The sequence below is a fragment of the Mauremys reevesii genome, linkage group 13, assembly GCF_016161935.1.
Source record: "Mauremys reevesii isolate NIE-2019 linkage group 13, ASM1616193v1, whole genome shotgun sequence".
Taxonomy (NCBI): Eukaryota; Metazoa; Chordata; order Testudines; family Geoemydidae; genus Mauremys; species Mauremys reevesii.
In genome coordinates, this window is record NC_052635.1 from 14,837,818 (window position 1) to 14,847,636 (window position 9,819).

General features: G+C 46.6%; 1 protein-coding gene across 1 annotated transcript; it reads left to right on the plus strand.

Moving 5' to 3' along the window:
* The first annotated feature begins 431 nt into the window (after nucleotides 1-431).
* Nucleotides 432-8,433, plus strand: LOC120380085 (maestro heat-like repeat-containing protein family member 2B). Its single transcript, XM_039497582.1, has 9 exons — nucleotides 432-569; nucleotides 777-888; nucleotides 2,588-2,734; nucleotides 3,900-4,082; nucleotides 5,148-5,303; nucleotides 5,797-5,931; nucleotides 6,131-6,233; nucleotides 7,333-7,398; nucleotides 8,227-8,433. The coding sequence occupies exons 2-9, from the start codon at nucleotides 847-849 to the stop codon at nucleotides 8,322-8,324; spliced, it is 930 nt and encodes a 309-aa protein (XP_039353516.1). The 5' UTR covers nucleotides 432-569; nucleotides 777-846; the 3' UTR covers nucleotides 8,325-8,433.
* Nucleotides 8,434-9,819: the final 1,386 nt, after the last annotated feature.

Consider the following 9,819-nt stretch of genomic DNA (forward strand, 5'->3'; position numbering starts at 1 on the left):
TGTAAGGAACTGAATTAGCACTAATAGTGACCAGAGTGCTGACTCAAGTGCAACCCTCAGCACTCTGTCACATCATATCTGGAGATACGACCCCAAAATATCCACTAGTGATCACCACACTCTATGCCCCCAGTTTTTGGGTCCTGATCATGTATCTTTTCTATATCCTTGTACTCTGCTAGTGCCCATACTCCTGCAGAAAGTGAAAATGACTGCAAAATTTTGTCCCTAGCAAAACTAGTTATATGAGATGTATGAGATAGAAACTTACCTCCTGGCATCAAGTCCTTCCAGGGACACTGGTATCCAGGATATTGCCAATGGATGAACTGTCAATGAACAGCAGACCTGACAAGTAACCTGGGCTTCCTGACTCTGTTCAGGCTGCACCTTCCTACCAATTGCTGCAGTTCTTTGCCTCTCTTTCCCAGGTTTTCTGTCCAAGCATTAGAATCTGTGCTTTTCAAAGTTGGGAATGAGAAACTGGTGAGAGTGCTTGGGAAGCAGAAAGCATGGATTCTGCTTGAAAACCCCCAGACTCACCATGAGGGAGTGTGTCTGCTGGTGAGGTAAGAGATCTTGAGGCATCATTTTATCCTTGGGAATCAGTAGCAAATAGAGTGGCTGAGAGGGAACCTCCAGTTTATAGCTTTGTGTGGGGCGCCCTGGGTGGAAACACACATCTCTCACCCATAGATATCAGAGCTGTCTGCTCAGAGCAGCTGAATTTTTGAAGTGTGCAATCGACCCCATAAGCGGTTTCTTTTGCCTTCCAGTGTTCTGCTAAGATCTGGACTAGTAACACCTGAGATCATACAGCGCCTCCTCCCCTGGGTGAATTCCCCAATGGAAAACTTCCGAGTCACCAGCACAGCTTTCCTTGCCCAGGTAAGACACAGGGCTCCGAAGAGCAGTTTCACCATTAGACAATTGTCTGTTTGCCTTTCTTTTAGGGAGTTGTACAGTTCAGTTCATAGGAGTAACTGTCATTTTAGATAGTAGACTGGGTCCCCCTTTATATGGAAACCTGACAAGGAGCTTCATTCTACCTTTCGGAGTCATTCTCTCTGATATTTGTATTGCTGCCATTGCCTATACTAGCTACACAACCACAGGCGCTGGATGAGAGAGATACAGACAGAGTTTGAAGTACTGGACCTCTTCTGCCAAGTCCTAGTGCTGATACTAACCAACAGCTCCTGATTTTGGTTTCGCTCAGCAGATCTTCGGAATGAACCTAGTGTCCTAATACTATAAAACAAGCAACATACAAATACATTCACAACTATCGTAGGTTCTCATGACTGTAGTATCTGAGTACCTCAAAACTCATTAATGTATGTATATGTCCCCACAACACTCCTGGGAGGTAGGGAAGCACTTTTATTCCTATTTTACAGGCAGGAGCTGATGCGCAGAAGGGCTAAGAGATTTGCCCAAGGTCACCCAGGAAGTCTTTGAGGAGCAGGAAATTGAAGCTGGGTCTCCCAAGTCCTAGGCTAGTGTGATAACTGCTGACCATCCTCCCTTTCTACAGCCCTCCTCTAACATCTGCATCATATTTCCCACTTACGCTAAGTAACTATCTTAGGGGCTCATCTGGTTCTAAGAAAACAATCGATCTGTGCCTGGGATGGCTGTTCCTGGGCTTTGAGGCTCTTACAAGAGGCCTCATGGTCCTACTGCCCCCTGCCCCAGGAAAAGAGCCACAAATCTGGGGCTGTCTATAGAGGCTTCATGAAAACAGCCAATCAGAGCCCATCAAGCTCAGCTAAAAGATGCTGCAGAGCCTTAGCAGGTCAGTTCCTGCCAGGAACTGGAGGGGCAAGAAAGGGTGCTGCCTCTGGCTGCAGAAATTCAGGGATTGCCAGAGTTTGATTCTGGCAGCATTTGCTTAAGTTGGGTTTGCAGGAAGAGAGTCCTTAAGAACTTGAACCTTGAGGTGAGGGTGAAGCTAAAAGTGGCCTGTAGGAAGAAGCAACAATGAACTGAAATCAAGCGGTACCTAGCTACTGTTTACAGGGTCCATGGTTTGGAAGCCAGAGTTATGGGCAGGCCCTGGTTCCCCTACCACTTACAGTGGCATAAGCCCCAGGAAGGGGACAATGCTTACGGAGAGTTGAACAAAGGGCAGAATTTCAAGGACCCAGAGTTGGGGTTGGAGACCCTAGTGAGGGCAATGGGACTGTTCTTGACTAGCCCAGAAGGGGTTTATTTAGCCTTGGGACTTAGCCAGAGGCCTGAGCCACAGAAGACTCACTGAGGTCGGCTAGCAGGGTGTACCAGGGGTGAGAAAAGGACTGTGGTACCAGACCTAGCCACTAAGAGGCTCTCAAAAGGTGAGCGGATCCCTATTATAGTGCCCAAAAGGAAGGCTCCATGTTTTTAAGACATTTCTCATTTGTGTGGAATGATAAAATTACCTGTTATGTGCCAAGTATCAGAGGGGTAGCCATATTAGTCTGTATCTACAAGATTGTGGCTGTAGGAGGACTCCTTGTTTTTCGTGTATTCCATGTCTGCTCAAATTCTATTCCCAATCTTAATGATCATATTGGGTCTAATGGACATGTTGATTTTATTTCAGCTAATGAGTGATCCCATGCTCAGGGAGAAGAAGTTGCTTAAGATTGTCTTACGCATCTTGGAAGAAAGGTCACAGGATAGAAACAGCATTGTCCGTCAGATGGTTGTAAGAGGCCTGGGAAATATAGTCGATGGGGCGCCTGTGAAGGTATGAGAGATTACTGAATAGGATGCAACATAAGTAGAGAAACCAAGGGAAATAATTGTTCAGAGTTTACAGAGGCTGCACACAATGCACTAGGCCAAATTCTGCTCTCTCCCATACCCTAGTAACCTCTTTGCAGTCAATACAGAGCAAGCTGGATCCTTTGGTAAACTGGGCATAAGCAAACAATGTGCACTTTAATATGACCATATGTAAATGTATACATCTAGGAACAAAAAATGCAGGCCATACTTACAGGATGGGAAACTTTATACCAGGAAGCAATGACGCTGAAAACACTTGAGTCATGGCAGATAATCGGTTGAACGAAGCTCCCAATGCGAAGTTGTGGCCAAATGGGCTGAAATGATCATTGAAGGCATAAACAGAGGAATCTTGAAGAAAAGTAAAGAAGTTATTTTCCTCTGAATATGGCACTCATGTGAGCGCTGCTGGAATATTGTGTCCAGTTCAAGTGTTGAAAATTCAAGAAGGATGCTGATAAATTAGAGAGGATTCAGAGAAGAGTCACAAGAATTATCAAAGGATTGGAAAATATACCTTAGTGATAGACTCAAGGAGCTCAATCTATTTAGCTTTACGAAGAGAAGGTTAAGGAGTGACTTGAGGGCAGTCTATAACTACTCACATGGGGAATACATTTTGATAATGGGTTCTTCACATTAGCAAACAATGGTATAACAAGATTCAATGGGGAAAAGGAAGCTAGATTAATTCAGACTGGGAATAAGACATTTTTAATGGTAATTTTAATTAACCATTGGAACAATTTACCAAAGGTTGTGGTGGATTTTTGGTCACTAGCAATTTTAAAATCAGGATTGGATGTTTTTCTAAAAGAGATACTCTAGTTCAGAGACTATTTCGGAGAAGTTCTATGTTATGCAGGAGGTCAGACCGGATAATCACAATGGTCCCTTTTGGCCTCGGAATCTAAGTAACTAGAAATCTAATAATAGGATTACACAGGTATATTATGGCACTGAGTTTGGCTCATTGTAGCTAGCACCTGGTCTGAAATATAGCTATAGGTCTCTGGGGGAAGAGAAGGTTGATGAAATTCCCACAGCTTCATAACTGCTAAAGAAAACTTTTATTATGAGTGTGATCAGCGATAAGTGTTCTTTAATGTAATATATTTGTACAGGTGAAAAAGCACAAGAAGTTTCTTCTGGACATACTGATCAAGGCCTTAAATGACACTTCCAGTTCTGAAGTGATTGGCGAGAGCATGAAAGCACTGGCCAAAGTCCTGAAGGAGCTGAAAGAGAAGGACATTGGTTCTTCCTTCAAAGACCTCACCCAACAGATCCAGACCTACTTTGACGATGTATGTGAACAGAACTCTCCAAATCCAGTTCAACCGATCTTGATTAGACTCGATTTACGATGTGTGATGTGGACTCCCTGGGCATTGCTCATGTCAGAGTGCAGAGATTTTAGGCCCCAGGGAAGGGAGGTGTTTTACGGAGGAGGAGAACATTAGGAGGATGGGGATGACATCCCTGCTCCAACAGTCTCACCCTTCTGTTCTTCTTGATTGCCACTGGGAACCTCAAAGGAAGTCTGAATACTAGATTAGGTAGCTAGATAACCATGAATAGGGGGTTACAGAGTGCAATAGAGAGTGTTGTGCCTGCTCTATACCATTTTTATGTGAGAGGGTTGGAATGATAATTCTGTAGTGCAGAGAATTTTGAGATTTCGGGTTTGTTCCTATTTGTGGGAACCCCTCCCCCAAACTTCAGAACTCCTTGTGAAACAGAATTACTATTCTCAACCTAGCTCTGTTGGAAGCCTTGGCCTGGGGCAGTCTTCACTCAGACTATCCTGGGAACCCAGGAAACTCTGGGAGCTAGAGGTGCCAGGAGTTGCAAATTTGAAAGCCTGACTCCCAGGGTCATAGAATCATAGGGTTGGAAGGACCTTAGAAGGTCATCTAGTTCAACCCCCTGCTCAAAGCAGGACCAACCCCCAGATTTTTACCCCAGTTCCCCAAATGGCCCCCTCAGGGATTGAACTCACAACCCTGAGGTTAGCAGGCCATATGCTCAAGCCACTGAGCTATCCCTCCCCCGAAGCTGGGGGTGTGGAAGCCTATGATCCCAGTCAGCCTGCTAGATTGGCTGCCAAGGAGCTGGATGGGTGCACTGAGAAGACACCAGGCAGGTTTCTAAGGACCCCTGCCTGGCTTCCGGAGGAATTTCATCAAAATTGAACTGTCTCTAAAATATTTTCATGAATCAGCAAATTCGAACAAAGAATTGGTTAATTAAAGTTTTTCCGACTAGCTGTAGTTGGAATCACTCTACTTTAGCGTAGAAGAGACGGCTGTATGAGGTGCGTGATGGGATTGTCCCTTACTTACCAACTTGTGGGGCTTTCTTGGCTGTAGGAGGATGATGCTCTTCGCTCAATGGCCTTTGTCCTATTTGGCATCCTGGCTCAGTTAACAAAGAAAAAATGGAAGGCCTATTTTGCCAAGCAGGTTCGAAAGAGCTGGGTCACACTTCTGCTGCATCTGCAAGACCCAAGCCCCAAGGTTTCAATGGTAAGACCAACAGTAACTTATTTACTAAGCCAAAGGAATCTTCCTCCCAATGCCAGGGGAGCACTGCTATTCCTGCTTGTTGTGGAGGCCCAAATTCTCCCCTCAGTTCATTGCCCTCCTGCTGAGTCAGTTCCAGCCAGGTTGGTCCATGGCTGCTTCACCAGAATCCAGGATAGGTCATGGGTCTGACCCTACAGGTCTCTGTTCCTGTCTGTCTCTGCACCCCAGGCCCCTGCCTCCCCAGAACAGAGGAGAGACCACAGCTGTGCCTGGTGAAGCAGCTTTCATCGGTATATCTGTTCCCAAAAGACATTGATGCTACCTCCAGGTTTCAGTGGAACCTCTCCCCTCTATTCCTGCATGTTTCTGCCAATTACATCCAGATGAATCCCTTTTTGTCCTGGAATAGATGAGCAGTCACACAGATGATTTCCCTTTGATTGAACATAGCACTCGGTAGGGAACAATTCAATGGTGTGACGCTCTTTTTCAGGAATGCAGAGCTACATTTCACCTCTGTTTCCCATTTTTGGGACTGAAGAGACTCCAAAATGTGATCAATAAGCACCTTGGTGGCACAGATGAGCTGAAGCCTGAAGAGCTCCAGGTGGACATTTGCAGACACCTTGTGAGTGAGCTGTTGAACCGTATGAGATTATTGACTGGAGGGTGATGGGAAATGTAAATCTGCCCAGATTCCCATTTTTCCCACTTCTACCCAGCCACCTGTTCTTTCCCTTATTTACCTGTGGTTCATAAAAGCATGTGCTGGCAGTCAAAGGGCACTTCTAGCCAGAGAGAGCTCATGTGTCCCTGATTTCCTCTAGGCCAAAGAGAATGCAGAGCTGCTGGAGAACTTGTACAGCACCACCATCACATACTTCAGTTGCAGCTGGGAAGAGATCCGGGCAGTTGCCGCCAACTTAGCTGGTGAGAGATGATGCCCAGTGTCCCTTTGATATTCCCATTGAGGGAGTCAGAAAAAATTCCCACTGTGCAGCACTGAGCTGCCATTAATCTCTCTGTGCCTCAGCTTCCCAGCCATAGATGGAGATGTTAATGTCCCTACCTCTCCAGGATGGTGGTCGGAGGAATTCATTAGTTGCTATAAAGGGCTTCGGGATTGTTGCAGGGGAAGCACGGTGCAGTCATTTCACAGCAGCGGCTGGGACACCGTCATGTAGGGCATGGTGACACTTTGAGCTGGGGGTATAATTTCCAGCTTGATGAGACACACCCGCACTAGCCCTGTGTGCTAAAAATAGAGAGTAGCTGCGATGGCAGGAGCAGCAGGAGGTTTAACCACCCCAAGTATGATCCCATCCAAACCCCAAAGTCCATTCTCACAGTGGCTGTTCCTCCCACTGCTTGTGCTGCCTTAGCTACATGCTAATGCCAGCACTGTCGGAGCTAGTGTGGGCCCGTCCCATTGAACTGGGAGTGATACCCCTAGCTCAAAGTGCAGACCTACCCAGTGCTGTTCAGTGCTCCTCACTGTGACTTCATCACTGGGAGGCAAGCAGCCCACCTCCCCATGGCGCCTGCTGTTTCACCTTCCTGGCCACAGCACCTTGTCAAGGAAGCATTAGGGTCCTCCTCTTTGACCCAGTGCCCTCTTCTCCCTAGCACACCCATGTGAGACAGGCAGGCATTGTGGCTCACCTATCAGTCACCTTGTGAGATCCCTGCTTAGAACTCACGTATTCCTGGTCTCAGTCCTTTGCTCAGACCACTAGACCAAGACACTATCTTAGTATGTCTCCAATAACTGACTGCAGTGGCAAGAGGAGCACAGACTGTTTCAAGCAAACGGGTTTTATGTAAACATTCTTTTTAAAAAAATGTCTCTCTCATTCTCTTCAGTGTGGACTCTAAACTGCTCTAGCATCCTCTTGCCCACAGCTCACCCTTAGGCCCACAGTAGGAGACCCCAAAGACCTGTCTAGGGGCTGCTAATATCACTTTGCACTCAACAAGGGAAGGTGGTGGTGGTGGTGGTGTTGTTGTTGATTTGACATTGTGTATTTAGGCATCATCCTGGAACACACAGACACTCAGCGTATGAAATGGCTGGACCTGAAACATCTGCTGATGTGTAAGTGATAAATACAGCTGAAGTCCTGCTCATTAGTGAGTTGTTAAAAAGGAATTTAGCTGACAAGCAGCAGTAACCGATACCACTGGTGCAAAGTGCATCAGCCACACATCAAAGGACAAATTCACTCTTGCCCAGTAGAAAGTCAACCTTAATTTCCCCTGAAGGAGGAAGCTGCAGAAGGTGTGATATGAGTCAGTGCATCTCCTGGTTGTCCTGGCAATGCCCCCTCCCCAGCCAGTGCTATCCACACTTTGGGCTTTATTGGCTCTCTGTGGACTCCCCAAGTGAAAAGTAGCCACTTTCTGCTACCCCAAATTTCCCACCAGCAATTTTCCTTCCAGTAGGTGTCCTCTATCATGTGCAAACCAGCTTGGACCTGGCCTGTGTTAAATTCCAGGTTTAGTTGAGCTCAGGCAGTGGCTCCTGAATAGAGCTGGAAAATAACTGAAAAGTGGAAGCTATTGAAACAATGGACCTTCTTCCATTTGCAGCAGAGTGGATGACTTTCTGGTAGAGTCAGGGTCTCCCCACAGTTGGGAGCATGGAAGGGACCCAATGGGGGACCCTAAAGCTTTGTTTGTATTGGAGAGCTGCTGTAGTGTGGTATTCAGAAGTAATAAGTCTCGAGCTAGTTCAGGCACAGGTGACTATATGAAAAGTGCGGCCTATTCATCTCTCATGTATTTTCCACCCCAAAAGAAGGACTGAGCCCAGTTTCACATTTTTCCATGGGATCATTCTGCTCAGGTACTTCAAGGTTCTGTGATCACGCTTAGCTGTGATTTGACAGTCTGTTCACTAACGTGATGCCCTCTGTAATTTCAGCTCTCCAGGTCCTAGAGAAAGACCCAAGTCCCACTGTCCAGCTGGTGGCAACTGAAATCCTAAGTGACATCTATTCTAGTGGAGTGCTTGACGAATGAAGCAGAACGAAGACAAACAGAACAAGGCGCTCCAGTGGTATAAGGGCCCTACCATCAATCAAATGTTAACCCCACCAGCAAGATGTGTCATGTGACCCCTCTAAGAACTCCTCCCACTTTCCTCTACCAATCAGGATGGGTTTCGCCCCAATAGGAATGCCCCGAGAGAAGACTTGACCAATCAGGGGGAGTTCCGGGGCAGGTGACCTGTCTTTTGTGTGACCCCTCTAAGAACTCCTCCTGCCGCCATCTACCGCTCAGGTGGGTTTCAGCCACTGGGGATCACTCCAAGAGGAGATTTGTCCAACTGGGGGGAATTCTGGGGTGGGGTGACCCATCCGGAAGTGCTTCATGTGACCCTTCTAGGAACTCTTCTCACCACCCTTTACCAATTGCGATGGGTTTCAGCTGCAGAGGACTGCCCCAAGAGGAGAGTTGACCAAAACAGGGTAGGTTCTCGGAAGGGGTGAACCTCCCAGAAGAGGGTCGTGACCCTCTAAGAACTCCTTCCAATGCCCTCTGCCAATCAGAGTGCAGCACATCACCTCATAAGTCCCAGCGCTGGGCAGAGGAGGCCATCTCTTACCAAGAAGATGTGTTTTATGAATTGTGGAAAGGCTGAGAGGAGACATGGACTCCTTTACCACCCCCCAGAGAACTTCAGACTTTGTTTTAGCCCCGAGGACCTTTGGGCTTGTATGGATAAAGCGCTATAGCAGTTACAGTTCCGAGGAGGGCCTTTGACTCGACCATTAATAGATACCTCGGGACCCAACCCCAAACCCTTGTGAAGAACCCTGATGAGTGTGATGACCCCCCCCCCAAAGTTGGAAGATGATCATGGCTTGGGGGAGTCACTGGTGGACAAGGTGAACGGGAAAGACGTTGCTCAGGTAAATGAATGATTAAGAAGCGATGGTCAATCATGGGGGTATAATGGGGTTAGGAATCGACTTGGTATTTCATAAATCTAAGAACAAGCAGGGGGTTGCTTACACTGTTTTTTGTCTGAAAATCTCTCAACAGCTTGACGATGCCTTTCAAGAGGCCTTTGAGAACTTACACATCGGTAGCCCTGTCATGCATCAGCTGTTTTTGCTCCTGTCTGAGATGCAGCTCTCAAGAGGAAAATCCAGAAAAGAACAAAATAGAAGAATGAACCAGCTCAGAGTCCTTCGTTTTAGGGGTCATGGCGTCCATTTTTACAGGTTGTGTAAAGGTTGTGTTAAACCAGGCAATTAATTAAACTTATTTAAATGTGTCCCTATGACTGTATCCCCCTCCATATTTGTGTTAGTAAAAGATGGTACCAAGAACAGTCCTGTCTCCACAGACAGCTCTGTTAATGAAAATATATTACATCCCCAGGGAAGCTGGGAGCTTTGGTGGGGGAATCCTCTTTTTCGAGTGGCCAAAAAGCATAATAAAACTTGAAATAGAAGACAGGTAACAGCTTGGCTTTCAGATCGGATGCTTTCACTTTACACAAACTGGT